Source organism: Xyrauchen texanus, chromosome 7 (assembly GCF_025860055.1).
Source record: "Xyrauchen texanus isolate HMW12.3.18 chromosome 7, RBS_HiC_50CHRs, whole genome shotgun sequence".
Classification (NCBI taxonomy): domain Eukaryota; kingdom Metazoa; phylum Chordata; class Actinopteri; order Cypriniformes; family Catostomidae; genus Xyrauchen; species Xyrauchen texanus.
Genome location: NC_068282.1, coordinates 41,083,417 through 41,102,281, shown reverse-complemented (window position 1 = coordinate 41,102,281; position 18,865 = coordinate 41,083,417). Strand labels below are relative to the sequence as shown.

The following is an 18,865-nucleotide window of genomic DNA, read 5'->3' as shown; positions in this document are numbered from 1 at the left end:
TACATCGGTGAAATGTTGTGAAGAAGCCATGTGTTTGGCTCAAACCTAGGGTTCTTATACAGTTTTCACGATATATTTTTTTTACTTATAAAACAATGTATGAAGGAATAAACAGCATTAATACACGTGTACATTTCCTCATGACTGTTTTTCTAAGTGGGACTGTGAACATTCAGCATTGCCCACAAGATTCCATAAACAAAATCATCATACACAGCTGTTAATATGAATATGAATAGTAACGAGTTGGTGAGACTGTTCTTAGATGCATAAACTGTAAATCTGAGTAAATTCCTCCAGTCAGACCGCCAACTACTGCGCACACACATGCGCAAAATATATTGGTGTACTGCGCAGGCGCAGACTGTCCTCATGTACACCTCGTGGAGAGCAAGTTTTGGTAGCGGAAAGCTCTCAATGTGGGGAGCTCAGAGTTAAACTTTGTTTAGAGCATAAAATCAATTTAAACATGTTAGTGTTATTTGAAACCGCGGCCGGCTATGCCATTTTCAAGGTAAGCATGCTTTATTATATTTAGAAAATAAACACCATGACGCTTTTTTAAGGATAAGTCATAGGTTTTGTACTTACTATTAGCTAGCTAGCTGGTGCTGTTAGCAGTGCTCTCAGACCAAAGCCGTCGTCAAAGCCTCACAAATGAAAAGTTATTAGTCTTTTCGTGAATACTTGCGGCATGTCCCTTTATAAATCTATCGTTAAGCGTTTATAATTTAGATCGGTATGTCATGGCAAGTGTGTACTCTGCGGGCCTTCGGTGCAGCACAGCCACGTTGTGTCTTCAGAAGAGAGCTCTTCACTGGCTGGTCTTCAAGTTTGGACGACTTTCTAATCGACCAGCCGTGGAAAGTGTAATTTAATTGCAGCAAAGACCTCAAAGTGCTCAAGAATTATATTTTAACAACCAAAGCAATTGTTCAGAAGCTATTTACAGTTTAAATGTGGCATGTCACTACTGGAGAAAGAATACACACGGTCGCACATGGAGACCAGTTGTAGGCTTGAGTTATTTAGCTCGCTATATCAATTATGGTAGATGGGTAGAGTTTGTCGGTATGCTTTCATAATTTGTGATCAAATCACACAATTGTATTTATTTTGCTATGCAGGTCCTGGATGAGCAGAAACTCCAGCAGGTGGACAGTCTGTGGAAGGAGTTTGAGACACCAGAAAAAGCCAACAAAATGTAAGTTCTATTTCTGGGGAAATACTAGCCTTGCCACAGCTCTGTCTCAAAATTGGCCATTATAATATGATAGTGTTTTATTTCTGGCAGAACTGCATTGTTTTGGGTTCAATGGTTGGGTTCAACAGTTGCAGGGTTCAATGGTTATGTGGAACCTGGAAAAAAATGACAAATGTTAAATAATGTTTTCCAGGCCTGGAGAAATTCATGGAAATGTAAATCATTTCTGTGTTGGATACAATATTTGATGGCTGTGTATACTTAAAAATAAACACAGCATTTATATTTCTCCAACACATCCTACCCCTTATGCCATTACCTTCCCTTGCACTTCGTGTGTGTGTGTGTGTGTGTGTATATATATATATATTAGGGCTGCACAATTATAGCAAAAATCATAATTACTATCACGATTTTTAATGTTGATTAGAATATTAAATTACCATGATGTCACAAAGTAAAGCAACTGTGCGGTTCTTCCGAGTAACAGATTTCAATGGTGGATATGAGCTGTGCTCCAATTTCGTTTAAGCATTATATTGTATTTTATTTTACATTGTAATAATGTTTGTTAACCTGTTGATACACACCCCCTTTTTGGCACGAACCATGAAAATGACATACCTGAACTTAAATGGTTGTATTTACTGGACCCTTTGGAGTATGGACACCGTTGTAGTATATTTTGAAAGACGACACTTTGGGCTTTCAGAATTTAATTACTGTATGTTGTTATTTTTTAAAGTTAGAGAAGCTGAAGTTTATAGTATTGGAAATATTTTGTGCTGAACATGTTTTTATAATCTAAAAAAAAACAATAATAAAAGTACTAAGACAACACAGAAATACAATGTTCTCAAAGCCACAAGTCTAAATAAGTTATGTTTCCAATTTGAAGATGATCTAACAATAAATGAGGTTCCTGCAAGCTTTTTTCTATGTAAATAGCTAGCTAAATCAATGCTAAAAATGCTTTAAGGTTGACGGTAACTGATCGATTTTATCGTACATTAAACAAGTTATCTTGTTAAACCATACTTATCCTTCGGGTTGGCTGAATTAACCATCAAGCGTTCTTGTTTCCTCTTCACATTAATGTTATAGCCTACTGCCCCTGCCGACCCCGGCATGATGAGACCAGAAGGCTCAGGAGATGAGTCTTGGAATCTGTAAAAAAAAGTAGTCAACAAACGAAATAATAAATAAATAATACAAAATAAAACTAAAGTTTTTTTGAGGTAATGTGTGTAATCTTGTTTAAACAGATTCCATAAAATTGGTATCGAAAAAATAGTTTAGGAACCAGAATCAAAGTCAAGGTATCGATACCGAAAACGATACTTGGCCCTACTTGTATGTGTAAGCATACCAAGCAATAAAGCAAATTCTATAGTAATTGCAAAAACTGCAAATTTGTGGAAAATCATTGGTCAAATGGAGTGTAAACACTTAACTAGGGTTGGGCGATGTCCCCTAAATTGGCAGTTGACGATGTTGACAGTAAAACATCGCGATGGACGATGATATCGTCGGCGGGGTGAGGGGGGATATATAATTTCATAATTTTCAAAAATGATATGACAAATTATAATTTCGTTATTTTACTAACCCAACTAATGACTCGTCGGCGCTTCATCAGTAAGTTGCACGACACGTGAAGCATTTTTTTTTAGCTTTCACTTACGAAGAGTTGTGCACTTTTTATTTTAATATATCTCTTTACATAAATACTATTTTCCACTTAAAAACTATAATTTCGTTATTTTACTATCCCAACTGACTCATCCGGCTTTCCAATAGGTTGCACGTAAGGGGAAAAATATTTCTTCCACTTAAGAAGAGTTGTGCACTTTTAAGCACTTTTTATTTTAATATATCTCTTTACATAGATATTTTTTTTCTACTGAAAAACTATAATTTCGTTATTTTACTAGCCCAACTAATTAGTAGCCTACTCATCCGGGCTTTTTAATATATTGCGCCTAAGAAAAAAAGTCGTCTTTGGGCAGCCTTCTTGCGAAGAGAGCAGCCACAGCCACGCTCACTGATGAGCAAAAGGTGGAGGCAGAAATGACCATGTACCTGCAGGAAATGGCCATTGATGGGGAAGAGGACGACAAAATGTTTCCGTTCATGGCAAGATTATTAGACGACTTTACGCATTTTTCGCCATCCGTTGCGGAGCTATTCGATTTTGCATATTATTTTTTAAACGTTCATTTGTGTAGTTCATATGACCACTTTACAATATTTCAATAACATAATTTATTTTGTAGCCTGTGCTGAAGTTAATTGTGCTGCTAATTATAAGTGAAATGTTAATGCCGAGTTTCGGTCTGAGTGTTGTTCCCGTTTTCTTGTTCTTTATTTGTTGTTCTTCTATGTTTTAATAAATGTGTGTTATTCATATTCACCTTGTTTCTTTCATTTGATTTGACATTATGGATTTATGGCCATGGAAATTTTTCTTTAAAAGTATTAACCAGACAAAAGTTATTTGACGTTCGCTGGTCTGGGTTTATCTTAAACTGTCGCTTCAGTGTATACAAGAGCTATCGACAATGAGCAAGATGTTCTGAGACATTACAACTACTAATAATTAATTAATAAAGGCCTAAAATAAAATATTTTAATCTAAATGTACAGTGTAAGACATCTAAAAAAAAGACAAGAAGCTAACAATGTCAAGATCAATATTTGTGTTGCCTGCCTGACACGGTATTTTCACAGACTAACACGTCACGTCTCTGGCATATACTACAGTATTTAAAATAGCATATATGCATTAGTTATATTCTCAATTTAATTTACAGAGCAATCCCTGCAAAGTTTTTAGGTTAACTATAGAAGAGACTAGGATTAGTGAGTCACACTAGCAAGACTCGCAAAAGGGGGCGTGGCATCACGATGGTGGCTCTACATCGTGATGTTGGTTGGCCATCACGATGGACGATGATATGGTCCATCGGCACAACCCTACACTTAACACTTTTTGTTATGTTTTAACTTTAAAACCCTTTGTATGTTTCTTTCAGTGTCAAACTGAAGCACTTTGAGAAGTTCCAGGACACGACAGAAGCTCTTGCAGGTAAACTTGTCAGTGTGGTGAATTGATACCTGTAGGCCATAATAGGCATTAATGATAGCATTTACATGCACTTTATTCTGGTTTATTCCAGTGTTTTTGCAGAAAGTAGTGTTCTGAAACGCCATGTAAATTAACGCGGTCCTCGTCTGTCGCATGCACCAGCCATTGACCATACTAAAATAGTATCACAAAGCAGCTGTAGTGTGCATGCGATGAACACGTTTGTGTTCGCTCGTGGTCAGAAAAGTATACTCGCAAAGGCCACGCAGTCGGCCGGGTGCAATCTAATAGAATCTGAGAGACCAATGCTGAAGGTGTTGTGGTAATGCGCATTTATAAACTACAAGTCTTCATAAAGGCCATTACATTTTTTTTTTTTTCACATCTTATTATTCAGAAAAACAAGTGGTGAAGTTGTCTTTTTATAAAATGTGCTCTGCCAGTATGAAGACATTTAACGTACATACAAACATACTGGTCTGCTTAGCTTCAGAGTTTCTTGTACCGCTTCACAGTTTATTTCCAGCATAAAAGTAGATCCTCATCTGTTGTTTTGCATGACTCCAACAAGAACCGAATATCCATAGAGTAGAATTAAGAGTCCAAATTTGACAAGAATTGCTTGATATGAAGATGCCATCATATATTTTATAATTTAACCCCTCAACACCATGCATTCACAGCACCCCCTAGTGGACTCGATTGTAACTGCGATATTTGGTGAGAGATTAAGAGGGAAAGTACAGTATACAGCGCTGCTCACGGCAGGCAAAGAAAAATGTATTTGGATAATTGAGAAGTGTTTAATAGTCCACTCTGGTGCAGAACAAGTACTCGATTACTCTTGTATGTCCCTAATGTAAAAGCATAAGCAGCTGTGAAAGATCTCTTGCTCGGAAAGGAGAAAGTGGGGACCAGGTGAACGGTCCGTGTAATTCTTTATTAACAACACTTTTCAGTGTACATTTGGGGGCGAAAAGACAGGAATTGGGATATGATCTAATGTGATTATCAAACTTCAAAAGAATACTATTTAATTAAATAAATGCATGTGCTGCATCCTTCAAATTGAAAACACGACACTGTTGATTTTCTCCAAGCATGTAGGGGCTTGTGAGTGTTTCCAGCTGTTGCAGAGCAGTTCACAACAATTAAGCCATATCGAAAATTTTATGAAACGTTATCTCTAAAGATCAACAGTTGATGATGATATAGTGTTGATGAAATATGACAATCTTTACTTTTAATTGTTTATATTGTAATACCTTATAGATTATTGTAGGAGTGCACTTTGTATTGCCCTTATATTTTAATAACAGCTGGAAGCATTGAAGCAAAATGTTAAGTCCATGTTGAATGTGTGCCCCTGCCAGTTTAAGAGTCTGTTATACATGATTCATTTTGAGACTGTGTCGGTTTATATTTGTATGGGGATATGGTATTAATTTATTTGTTCAGGTCTTAAAGTCTTAAATTTAAAAGCTCTACAGCAACCCTGAGATAGCTAACGTCATCGAATGGACCCCTACATCATATAAACAATTCAACAGTTCATTTTTGGGAGTACAGTGGGAAAAGCACATGCAATATAAACTACCTATTTATACACACCAATGTAAAATATCGACTACAGTCCCTCAAGTCAGCTTTTATGCGCTCAAGTACATTGAGGGATTTTCAGAGTTTTACGTTAAAGTGAAGTCCCTCTATTGCAGAGTAATTCTGCTGCACATTGTGATGGAAAGTTAAGAGAAAAAACACAGCTTCTCTGGAATTTCGAGAAAGTCAAGCTACAGAGCATAAAATAGTGAAGTGTTCCTCTAAACAAGCGTCATAGGGAAATTACGTTGAGGTGGAGAAAGCAGCTTACTGACTGAGCTGCATGAATACGCAAGTAAACAGGAAGCGATAACATTGAATGTAAATGCATATGCCGATTTCAAGTCTTAAGTATTTTTCTAGCAATAAACAGTTTTCTGGTGTCCTTGTAAATTAGCTCAGTGACGGACTCAAAGCAGTTTAAATTTCCTTCAGCTGTGTGTCGATGATATATCTGTATGTCTGACTCAAGCATGAGATCACCCATCAGTATTTCGTCACTACCACTGAGACCACAGTCGTTCACATTATTACAGATTTGATTCTGTGTCTGAAAATATGAGACTCGTAAACATCAAGAATATCAACCTTTTGTAAATTAATCTGAAAGCTCAAAATGTCATTCTTTTGTCTCATGTCCATGTCAGCGGCCACAGCAATGGTGGAGGGGAAAGTAGGCAAAAGTCTGAAGAAAGTTCTCAAGAAGGTTGTGGCAAAAGAGGCTCACGAGCAGCTGGCCATCAATGATGCTAAACTAGGAGGAGTCATTAAGGTAAATGGCAGGCCAGTGTAATTTCTGATCTGTCATGTTACTGATGTTTATTTACATTGTGAAACACTACAAGCTATGATGATGATGACCTTTGTGTCACATTGCTGAAAGATCATGTGGCCCTTTAAGTCACTACCTCATCTGAGCTTGTGTTTAGGACATCTGGAATCCCCATTAGGACTAGTGGTACCTTTTTTGTTAAGAATCAGTGAAATGAGAAACCAGAAATAACGATAGACTGTATCACTATTGTTCCCTAATGTTGATGTTTTTGCTTCAGATTAAAATAGCTTCTTTTGCTGAGACTTGTTCTTTGTTGCCCCCTGCAGGACAAGCTTAACCTGAGCTGTGTGCACAGCCCTGCTGTGGCTGAGCTCATGAGAGGCATCAGGAATCAAATGGAGGGGCTCATCACAGGTCTGTCTGCCAGAGAGATCAGCGCCATGTCTCTCGGTTTGGCACACAGGTTAGTTTTTGGTTGTAGCAAATCCCCCAAGATAACAAACTTATTACCCCAATAACTACTCTTTGCTCCTGTCAATGATTATATCCTGCTGACCGACTTCTCTGAGGACGTTAATCAGCATTCGTCACTACCAATGAGACAACCTGGGCAGAATTTGCATTGATTTCTACAAGCTTGCATTTGTTCAGCCACTGATTGGTTTGCTTTGATCTTTCCTCAGCCTTTCACGCTACAAGCTGAAGTTCAGCCCAGACAAGGTGGACACCATGATTGTTCAAGCTATCTGTAAGGAATGCTTTTATTACACTTATAAATGAGGCTGTACTTGCATACAGAATAGGTTTAGCAGATTGAGCGTACTTGCATTAAGGGTAATGCTACCTAGTCAGCCTGTTTTATGCTCTTATATTACGGTTTTGTGTTGCTCATCTGTCCTCATCTGTCCAGCTCTCCTGGATGACCTGGATAAGGAGCTTAATAACTACATCATGCGCTGCAGGGAATGGTATGGCTGGCACTTCCCAGAGCTTGGCAAGATCATCACAGATAACCTGGCATACTGCAAGGCAGTCCACAAGATCGGTGAGTGCAGGCACTTTTGTGCATTTCACGGGATGACTAGGAATAGAAATTTGGGGATGGCAACATATGCTTGTCTTTATTAAAAGTAGGGATGCACCGAAAATTTTCGGCTGAAAATGGCACTTTCGGTTTTCGGCCGAAAGAGAAAAAAGGCCAAAAATATGAGCCGAAAATATATACCTCCTCGCCCCGCCCCTCAGTGCTCTGATTTCACTCTGGATCGATCTAGCCCTTATCACGGCGCTACCAAACAAAGGCCGATCATGTCAGCGGTGTGGAAATTCTTCAGTGTTTCTGATAAGGACATCACATTTGCGATCTGCAGTGTTTGTTCAGCAGAACTTTCAAGATATATATGTACAGAGTACAGCAAGAGATTCTACAGGAAAGCACCCCGAACCACAGCAGTGCCACAACTAGCGCTGCTACAACACAACTTGAGACGTATCTAGCTGAACTACGCCAGAAGCGACAATCCCCTTGACTACGGTCGCATAAACAAAGACCGCTTTCCTTTGCTTGCGCGGATTGCACACAGGTATTTATCTGCCCAAGCACGAGCACAGAGAGTGAAAGACTGTTTAGTGCAGCATCTCATGTTCTTGATGAGCTTTCTGACAGGAGAGACAAAGTTTAGCAACTTTTGTTCTTGAAGAGAAACCTGTCACTTGTAGTTAAATAGAAAGCGGTCCAATTTGATGTGTATAACAATTACATTACACTTGTTCTTCACTTGAGGATACATCTGTCGTTTACAGTTGAGGTTGGATCTAGTTCAATTACTGTTGTTTTGCACAATAATGTTCACTAAAGTGTACATACGTTTACATAAACAGAATAGAGCACTGATCTATATATATATATAATTATATATTATAGTTATATATAGATCAGTGGAATAGAGGCCCTCTGCCATTCTGTGTTCTGCCTTTTTGTTTTAATTAAAATTACTGTTGCATATTTAAACTTTTTGAAAGATGCTAGCTAAGTTCATTACTTGACTGTTTTGCATATAATAGTTTTCTAAAATTTTACATTATTTGGATAATTGTTAATAAAATCTGTAAAAGTAGATTTTTACAGAACTGAATGAAGAATAATATTTAATAATGTTTTAATATATATTTTTTTTCTTAAATGGGTAAAAAAAAAAAGTTTCGGTTTTCGGCCAAGTGCATCCTGGATTTTCGGTTTCGGCCTAGAATTTTAATTTCGGTGCATCCCTAATTAAAAGCAGCATTTTATTTCCTCTTAGTCAAGTTTCCCTTAGAAACAAGGTTATATTGGTAGCTGATATGATTGAATTTGTTTTGTCCTGCAAGGTGATGATCTGTACTCCATTAAAAAGTACAGTGGCAAAGAAAAGTATGTGAACCCTTTGGAATTATCGGCATATATTTGTCTTAAAATCTGGTTTGAGCTTCATCTAAGTTACATATATAATGAAAACTCATTCTGTTTAAACTTTTTTAAATTGACGTTATAGTCCACAATAGGGTGCATTGAATGCATATAACCATACAGCACTGTGTTATATTATTGCAAAGAGCATTTCTTGGCTGTTAAAAACATTATAAATTACAAACTAAATTGCATAAAAAAAAAATAGAAAACGTTTTAGTCTGTTCATATTCTCACATTTTATGTCAAAAGTAAAATGGGGGGCGGGGGGTGCTTCATTAGGTCATTCTGTGTTAACATTGTGTTACACTTGCATTGGTGCCACAGTATATACTACCACAGACTCAAACTTCATAATAACAGCAATATACCACAGTGTTTTTCATTAATTATAGCTGTATGTAGGGTAGGATTATCGCCAGATAGCAGTGGTATTTGGCTGAACTTTTTGGTAAAGCGGCTCATGATCCCTGGTCAGGGGCTGTTCAAACAGATGGAACACAACAGAAAAGAACAACGTGAGGATCTCGAGATGCACATTTCCAACTTATAACTCCTTTACAGACAAACCCATTGCTTAATCTGAGAAATGCTGATAAGAGTGGAAGACGCAGTGGCCAAAGACCTCCACTTACCTTAAGGGGCTATTCACACCGAACGCTTTTGCAAACATCAAGTTTACCATTAGTTTTTCTATATAAATGCGCTAGATGAACGTCTTTTGTTCCGCTTTGTTTTTGTCTCGTGCAGCAGTGCTGTTTTTTTAGATGCCATGTCAAGTTTAAAATAACTTTAAAACGTGTCTCAACATACCTGGTTTCTGTTAAACTGTATTTTGTTGCGCTTCATCCAGCCTTTTTTATCGCAAGAATGTGATCGAAAGTAATCGCCAGTGCTTGAAACACATCCAGAATTCGAATGTGTGTATTTTTCTTAGATTCAATGAATTTCACATTTTAAATTGACAGCCCTATGCGATACCATAAAAAAAACACACAAAAAAAATTGTCTGCAAGCCTCGACATCTAAGAGCATAAGGTTACAGCCCTAGTTGCACAGGAGACGAGAGTGCGATGCACAGAGGGATGACAGTGCTAAAAAGGGCACCGCATACAAACATGAAAACATCATGCCAACAGTGAAGTATGGTGGAGGGAGTATCATGATTTGGGACTGCTTGCAATCATCGAGGGGAAAAATGAATTCCCAAGTTTATCAAGATATCCTACATGATAATATCAGGTTGGATGTGTGCCAGCTGAAGCTCAGTAGAAGTTGGGTGATGCAGCAGGACAATAACCCTAAACATCAAAGTATATAAAATACAGAATGGCTTAAAAAAAAATTAGGAGTGGCCCAGTCAGAGCCCAGACCTTAACCCAACAGAGATGCTGTGAAATGACCTTGAGAACCATTCACACCAGACATTAAGAATATGGCTGAGCTGAAGCAGTTCTGTAAGGAAGAATGGTCCAAAATTCCTTCTGAATGATGTGCAGGTCTAGTCCGCAGCTACCGGAAACACTTGGTTGAGGTTATTGCTGCCAAAGGAGGATCAACCAGTTATTAAATACATGGGTTTGCTTTTTCCACAGCACTGTGAATGTTTAATTTGATGTGTTCAATAAACACATGAAAGATTATTTGTTTGAGTGTTGTCAGCTTAAGCACATTGTGTTTGTCTGTACTTGTGACTTTGATGAAGATGAGATCACATTTTATGACTAATTAATGCAGCAAACCAGCAAATTGACATAATTTTTCTTTTCGCTGTATTTAAAAAAAAAAAAAGCTATTTGCTAATATTTTTAAATATACTTGTGTTTGTATCAATGCAGAGACTGTGTGGAAAATGTGTCCCATTATTGATGTGTCACACTGCAGGACCATTTAAAAAGTTGGTTAAAAATTGTGATTAAATTGTAAAAAAAAACTAAAATATAGATTTATATAAATTAAGCTAAAATCTTGATGTTGATTTAAAGTGTGTGTGTGTGTGTGTGCATGTTTTATCTCCGTTACCCATATGTGTAATCTGTACAGAAGATAAAACTGCTTCAGATGAAAAATTATGGTTAAAGTTATATATATTATATGTGTGTGTGTGTGTGTGTGTGTGTAGGTGATCGCACAAATGTGGTCTCAACGGACTTGTCTGAGATTGTTCCAGAGGAGATAGAGGCAGAGGTGAAACTGGCTGCAGAGATCTCTATGGGAACAGAGGTTTCTGTGGAGGACATCGCCAACATCATGCACCTGTGTGACCAGGTGTGTTGAAAGAGAGAAAATTATCCTTGTATACCTAGATAATAAGCAAAAAAAGATATAGCTTAGCACTTTTTAAAAAACAAATGTATTGATGTTTGGTTATATTATTTTTGATGTTGACTAGAGTATTGATGTATTTTGTTTGGGTTCTTATACCTCTAGGTGATAGAAATTTCAGAGTATCGCACCCAGCTGTACGATTACCTGAAGAATCGTATGATGGCTATTGCACCCAACCTGACAATCATGGTGGGAGAATTGGTTGGAGCCCGTCTCATATCCCATGCAGGTGAGCACTGATTGGCCAGGAATGTGATGATGCTTTAAAGCAACCAATCAGCTGTGTTGGGTTGATTTCTTCTTGCACGTAATCTGGTAATGATTACATATTGCACAATGTAATTGTATTTCGTAATGTAATCATTTAGATTGTTTTGATAAATGTAATTTTAAGGGAAAGTACCAATTTACTCTCCTTTTTAATAAATATTAGTAAACACGAAAACAATTTGCTAATTCGTGTGTCGCTGAGATAGTGCAGATGTTAAACAACTATATCACCACCAACCAATTGTTGATCTATTTCTGTTAATCTGGAATTTCAGAATTTTCTAGGAAATAATGAACTCTCCTCAAATTTGTTTTGTTGTAAACTCATCAGGATCCCTGATGAACTTGGCAAAACACCCTGCGTCCACTGTACAGATTCTCGGGGCAGAGAAAGCACTTTTCCGCGCACTGAAAACCCGACGTGATACTCCCAAATACGGTCTCATCTACCATGCTTCTCTAGTGGGGCAGACCACAGCCAAGAACAAGGGCAAGATCTCCAGAATGCTGGCTGCCAAAACATCCCTGGCCATCCGTTACGACGCCCTTGGGGAAGATACCAATACAGAGATGGGTATAGAAAACCGTGCTAAGCTGGAGGTCCGATTACGCTACCTAGAGGAGAAAGGGGTGAGTTGCAGCTTACAGATAATCCCCTAGTTTTATTTATCAATGATCACTTGTCACAAGCGGTGATGATGATGACTTCATGTCGCAGTCCTGAAAATTCATGTGGGTCTTTAAGTCACTACCTCATCTGAGCTTTATTTTATACAGCCGTTCATTCATGGGAAAGCCAAGTTGGCCGTGCTTTATCATGCAAACAGTGGCACACTTTGATCTTAACAGTTCTTGTTTTTGTGCGTTTTTCTGTCTCAGATCAGACGTATCAGTGGGACAGGCAAAGCTCTGGCAAAAGCTGATAAATATCAACACAAGAGGTGAGCAATATCTTTCATCCAGTACTTTTTTGGCATACAATACATTCCTAGATACAATATTTGAGATTTTTCTGATCCATACAATTCGAAAAGATTGTTATTTGATATAAACCTGCAATCATTGTGCACTTTAGAATCCAAGCATATTTTGCCATCCACATATGCGGATTATGAGCGAATATACAAATTCCACAAAATGCTTTTTATGTCTCTCTCAGATGATGTTATGAAAGTTTCAGTCTATGTTGTGGTATGCACAGTTTAACATTTTCACATTAGTGTAATTCCTAAAAACTTTTGCCATTTACATGTTACTGTCAAGAGGAAATTACAGCATTTTTCTGAATTTGGCATAATTATATAGGAAAAAACTAGGAAAGTAAGATTTTAAAACTGTAATATAATGTTCAAATCAGTGTGTGAATCACAACGACAGTGGACCAAAAGAGAATAAAAAAAACACAACAAAAACAAGTTTAAATATTTTATTTAGAAAATGATTTCATTCTACTCTGTGGAACATCTGTAATTAACATAAAAGGCATAAATCATTAATCTTAATTTATTTCCATGACAATTGTCAGCCATTGTAATCATGACAACCCTGGATTTATATTTGTTCTTTCACATCCTGCCAGTGATGTAAAAATATATGACCCATCTTGTGACTCCACACTCCCCACTGTCTCGAAAAAGAGGAAGATAGAAGAGGTAGAGGAGGGTGACGAGGAAGACAAGCCCGTGGAGGTTAAAGCCAAGAAAGTAAAGAAGGAAGCCCCCGCAGAAGGTAGGTGTTCATACACCATTACAATGCGGTTTTCCAGACACATGTTAAATGTAGTTTAGTTACATTAACAACTGTGAACATTTAATGAATATAAATCACAGGTGAGGCAGAAACAGAGACACCAAAGAAGAAGAAAAAAAAGGAGAAGAAAAAAGTGGAGGAGGAACCCAAGCCAGAGGAGGAGGAGACAGCCGTCAGCCCAGCAGAGGTGGTAAGAGGGGTGAAAAGATAAATTCATCTCAGGTTGACTGTGCATTTAATTTTCTTAAATCCTGCACAACTTAGTCATTAATATGTGGCGTGGGATTGTTTTATTAAACTAGAGCTTATCTAGGAACTGGATTTTACTTTTCCTATTGAATGAATTAGTAATGGTAATTTTGTTGTAGAGTAATGTAACTGATAAAAAAGGGGGAAAAAAGCGATATGTATAAATGGTTCAGTATTTGTGCTCATCCATAGAATGAAATATGGACCTACATTGAAATCCTTCTTTGAGAGCACTTTTATAATCAAATATGGTGTATTAAGTAGATCTTGCATTTTGTAAATATTGATTATTTTCCTTTATAGACCACAGAAAAGAAAAGAAGAAAAAGAAAAGAAAAGAGCAGCTGAGGAAGAGTTAAAGCAAGAGACAGAAGAGGCTACAGTCAGCCCAGCAGAAGAGGTGAGGGTCATCATGTCAAATACACAGGGTTTTATTTTTGGCTTGATTAGTTAAAAAAAAAATTGTTAAAAGGTCAGTGTTAGGCATCAAATCTTTTTTTCTGTTTATTATTGCTATTTTGTATGCACAATAAACTGCATCTGGGATTTCATTAAATTTGGACTCTTGTAGCCTCTGTCTGGGCTGCCCAGTCTCAGAAAGGAAAGAAAAAGAAAATTAACACATTAAATATAGGTTATTCATTTAAAAAAAACTATCAACAGATTAATCTGTCATTGACTTTCAATACGTTATTGTATCATCAAATTCCAATATCGATTGACCTTTTATTCGTATGTATTGATATAATGGTACTCAAGCCATGTTTTCCACAAATATAAAATCACACTAAAACTGGTTTGAGTTTTTTAAATTAGCAGATACCGTGTTTTTATATATATATATATATATATATATATAAAGCAGTGTTAAGGCCTTGTTCAATGTGTGCCCCAGCCTGTTTAAGTAAGAGTGAAACATGATTTAGTTTCACATTATAATGGTTTTTCTGGTCTAGACATTCTTGAATTTGATTTGAATTAGGTCTTTAAAAAGTGCCTTAAGTCTTAAATTTGATTTTCAAATCCCTGCAGCAACCCTGATTCATAATATTGTTTTGCTTATTTTAACATATTGTTCTGGATGTCCTCATAATTTAAAAAAATAAACAAACGTTTTTTGTGTGTTATTATAGACAACAGAGAAGAAGAAGAAAAAGAAGAAAAAAGTTAAAGAGGAGGATGAATAGAATCAATGGGACTTTATTTTATGAACTTGTGTATATAAATTACATTTTATTGTGTAATTGAAACATTACAGTTATGGTCACATCCTCCTTTTGTGTGCCTGGCCCAGTTAACGGATCTTTATTTTTTATTTTTAATTGTTGGACACTTTTTATTTGCTTGTAGATTGATTGCAAGAGAAACATATTTTCATGCTCCTCCAGTTTGTATTGAGTTGTAAGAGATCATGCCATTCAGTTTGTCATTTTATAAGCAAATGATTTTAGTTTGGTCAAATTGGTTCCCAGTATAAAAATAAATGTTTTTAGGGAGCGAGTTTGGTGGTGATAAACTGGGTCATTTGTGTCCAAGGATTATTAAATACTGTATGTTTCTATATCTTGCATGTGGTCTCCTTGACTGATTATTGTGGTGTTGACTGAATAATATCATAAAGTTTATAAGCATGTATTAAACAAGAGCATCATGTAAATGGATTAACCTGATTGTCATAATCAGATTAAAAGCAAGACAGACTTCACCTTTGAGGTAACATCTCAGTAAATATTCTGACAGCTTGCACATGTGTATTTGGAGACAATATTGTGTCATGCACCAATTGCAGGGCATTTTTAATACACCATCCTTACTAAAGACCTTTGCACACCAAATGCGAATGTTCGGCGTAAATTCTCGCTGCGATCGACATTTTGAATCAACACAATAGATAACTAATGAGCCATTCTCACCTTGAGCGAACATTCGTGCTGAATTGCGCTTCTGAAGAAGAAATGCCCAGACTAATAATATCTATATAAGTTTTAGATCATGTCAGACGCTGTTGCAGAACCAGAGCAACCGCTGGCACTAAACCATAGAAAGCTGTTTTGACCACCGACATTAAATGCTTTTTTTTAATAGTGTCCTTGTTACAATGTAATTACACAAGTAATCACTGATTATTACTAATTAACAACATGTACTTACTATAGGTTAAAGCTTTGGCTTGGGGTTAGTTGCTTGTAATTATGCAGAATTGACTGTTATTACTATACATGTAACAAGGACACTGGAAAATAAATTGTTACCCATCTTTTTCTTCTGTTAAAGCATAATTTTCTGTAAAGGTGCTTTGAAGTTGTGTTTTGAAAAGCATTATACAAATAAAACATGACTTGATTAATTGCTTGTACTCTTTGAGCATTTAAATTTCATCACGTTCAATTGGTAACACACAGGGTTTTAAGTAATAAACTCGGCAAGAAAAGAAACGTCCTCTCACTTTCAACTGCTTTTATTTTCAGCAAACTTAACGTGTAAATATTTGTATGAACATAAGATTCAACAACTAAGACATAAACTGAACAAGAGTCACAGACATGTGACTAACAGAAATGGTTTTATGTGTCCCTGAACAAAGGGTCAAAATCAAAAGTAACTGGCCACCAGCTGCTTTAATTACTGCAGTGCATCTCCTCATAGACTGCACCAGATTTGCCAGTTCTTGCTGTGAGATGTTACTCCACTCTTCCACCAAGGGACTTGCAAGTTCCCGGACATTTCTTGGGGGAATGGCCCTTGCCCTCACACTCCGATCCAACTGGTCCCAGACGTGCTCAATAGGACTGAGATCCAGGCTCTTCGCTGGCCATGGCAGAACACTCCCATCCCTGTCTTGCAGGAAATCACATACAGAACGAGCAGTATGGCTTGTGGCATTGTCATGCTGGAGGGTCATGTCAGGATGAGCCTGCAGGAATGGTACCACATGAGGGAGGAGGATATCTTCCCTGTAACGGACATTGTTGAGATTGCCTGCAATGACAACAAGCTCAGTCTGATGATGCTGTGACACACCGCCCCAGACCATGACGGACCCTCCACCTCCAAATCGATGCCGCTGCAGAGTACAGGCCTCAGTGTAACGCTCATTCCTCCGAGGATAAACGCAAGTTTGACCATCAACCCTGGGGTGAGAAAACCGTGACCTGTCAGTGAAGAGCACTTTTTGCCAGTTCTGTCTGGTCCAGCGAAGGTGGGTTTGTGCCCATAGGCGATGTTGCCGGTGATGTCTGGTAAGGACCTGCCTTACAACAGGCCTACAAGCTCTCAGTCCAGCCTCTCTCAACCTATTGCAGACAGTCTGAGCACTGATGGAGGGATTGTGCATTTCTGGTGTAACTCAGGCAGTTTTTGTTGCCATCATGTACCTGTCCCGCAGGTGTTATATTCAGATGTACCGATCCTGTGCAGGTGTTACACTTGGTCTGCCACTGTGAGGTTGATCAGCTGTCCTTCCTGTCTCCCTGTAGCGGTATCTCACAGTATGGACATTGCAATGTATTGCTCTGGCCACATCTGCAGTCCTCATGCCTCCATGCAGCATTCCTAAGGCGCATTCACGCAGATGAGCAGAGACCATGGACATCTTTCTTTTGGTGTTTTTCAGAGTTAGTTGAAACGTCTCTTTAGTGTCCTACATTTTTAGAACTGTGACCTTAATTGCCTACCATCTGTAAGCTGTTATTGTCTTAACCATTTCACAGGTGCATGTTCAACAAGCATGGAAAACATTGTTTAAACCATTTACGATCGGTTAAGTTATTTGGATAATATTATAATAGATAATAGTATAAACACTCGATTCTTTCTAGTCACCCTTCAGACTCAGTCTACTTGATAATACTGTTAGTCAACTTGTCCAGCAGGTGCCCTGAAATAGTTTGTGAAGCGTTTTCCTTGTTGTACAAATCAACAACACGCTAGTCATCGCTGGTTGCTGGCAAGTACAATTTAGAATTAAGTGGTTTACATCTGGTTTTCCAAGAATTATTGAGAAATGGATTAAATTAGCCTCCTGTTTTATCCTACTCCTGTTCTGACTATTTTTGCCTGTGGTGTTTTGCATAGTTCTGCTGAACATGAAGATTTGTAGAAGAATATTTCAGATCTGTTGGACTAGAAAATGCAAGTGGATGGGTTCTGAAATGCACAAGGCAGCATAAAATTAATCCAATAAACTCCAGTGGTTTAATCCATGTTTTCAGCAATATAATTGTGGGTTATAAACATCAATATTTTTTTATAAATTCTCCTCCCTACCCAGTAGGTGGCGATGTGCACGAAGAATGTAAATTGCCAAAAAAAAAAAAGGTAAAGAAAGTCGAGATTGATTGTGAAAAAGGACTTATTGTTGTCTGACCCACTCACACCTCTTATATCGCTTCTGAAAATATGTATTTAACCACTGGAATTGTATGGATTACTTTTATGCTGCTTTTGGAGCTTCAACATTTTGGTTCCCATTCACTGGCATTGTATATACCTACAGAGCTGAGATATTCTTCTAAATATCTTTGTTTCTGTTCAGCAGAAGAAAGTCATGCACACCTGGGATGGCACGAAAGTGAGTAAATGATAAGAGAATTTTCATTGTTGGTTGAATTATTCCTTTAAATCATTAGGCCTGTATTGTAATAAAACCTTGAGAATAATATCTACCTTGATCGCAAAATGGTGTGCATGTACACATGGTCAAAGATACACTTTTATGCTTTTTAATTTTAAGTATGATACTAAGTGTAGATTTGTAGTTTACTGAGACATTAGCCATTGAACTTCAGCCAAAGGGCTTCATGTCCAAATCTGTAATGCTGCACTTGACCAGTTTTAATTAAAAATACCTTTAGTTTTGAATCCAATGGGTTTCATTCCAAATGATCTAAATCCCAAAGAGGAAATATGATTTTGCTTACAAATTTAACCAAGATGAAACTCTGGACCATAAGGACATCTAGCCTCATCTTAGGATATGGAGTACTTTTGTGTGTGTGTGTGTGTGTGTGTGTGTGTGTGTGTGTGTGTGTGTGTGTGTGTGTGTGTGTGTGTGTGTGTGTTTACATTCCTCTCCGGTTCCTCCTCTTTGCAGGTCCCAGAAACTCAGGCCAAGTTGAGAATCTTGGCCAAAGCACAGCATAAATTTAGCTAGCCATC

At 37.5% G+C, this 18,865-nt stretch overlaps 1 protein-coding gene and 2 non-coding genes across 4 annotated transcripts; all 3 read left to right on the top strand.

Moving 5' to 3' along the window:
• The first annotated feature begins 364 nt into the window (after positions 1–364).
• nop58 (NOP58 ribonucleoprotein homolog (yeast)) lies at positions 365–16,039 on the top strand. 2 transcript variants are annotated; one of them, XR_007970945.1, is made up of 15 exons: positions 365–514; positions 1,128–1,204; positions 4,240–4,292; positions 6,539–6,663; positions 6,993–7,129; positions 7,350–7,414; positions 7,577–7,711; positions 11,235–11,380; positions 11,543–11,669; positions 12,042–12,340; positions 12,590–12,651; positions 13,290–13,438; positions 13,540–13,646; positions 14,012–14,108; positions 14,842–16,038. XR_007970945.1 is itself a non-coding variant. In XM_052130378.1 (15 exons), the coding sequence occupies exons 1-15, from the start codon at positions 470–472 to the stop codon at positions 14,893–14,895; spliced, it is 1,683 nt and encodes a 560-aa protein (XP_051986338.1). In that variant the 5' UTR covers positions 365–469; the 3' UTR covers positions 14,896–16,039. The 2 variants fall into 2 exon arrangements, 1 of the variants encoding a protein (XP_051986338.1); XM_052130378.1 differs by having other exon boundaries at positions 13,540–13,658; positions 14,019–14,108; positions 14,842–16,039.
• LOC127647109 (small nucleolar RNA SNORD11B) lies at positions 6,731–6,815 on the top strand. Its single transcript, XR_007971001.1, has one exon. It is a non-coding gene; the product is annotated as a small nucleolar RNA SNORD11B (small nucleolar RNA).
• LOC127647110 (small nucleolar RNA SNORD11B) lies at positions 12,395–12,478 on the top strand. The gene has a single exon (XR_007971002.1). It is a non-coding gene; the product is annotated as a small nucleolar RNA SNORD11B (small nucleolar RNA).
• Positions 16,040–18,865: the final 2,826 nt, after the last annotated feature.

Coding starts and splice junctions, on each gene's coding strand:
- nop58 (XM_052130378.1), top strand. CDS start 470: ATGTTAGTGTTATTTGAAACCGCGGCCGGCTATGCCATTTTCAAG. Junction 11,670..12,041: donor CCGTCTCATATCCCATGCAG/GTGAGCACTGAT, acceptor TAAACTCATCAG/GATCCCTGATGAACTTGGCA. Junction 12,652..13,289: donor GATAAATATCAACACAAGAG/GTGAGCAATATC, acceptor ACATCCTGCCAG/TGATGTAAAAATATATGACC.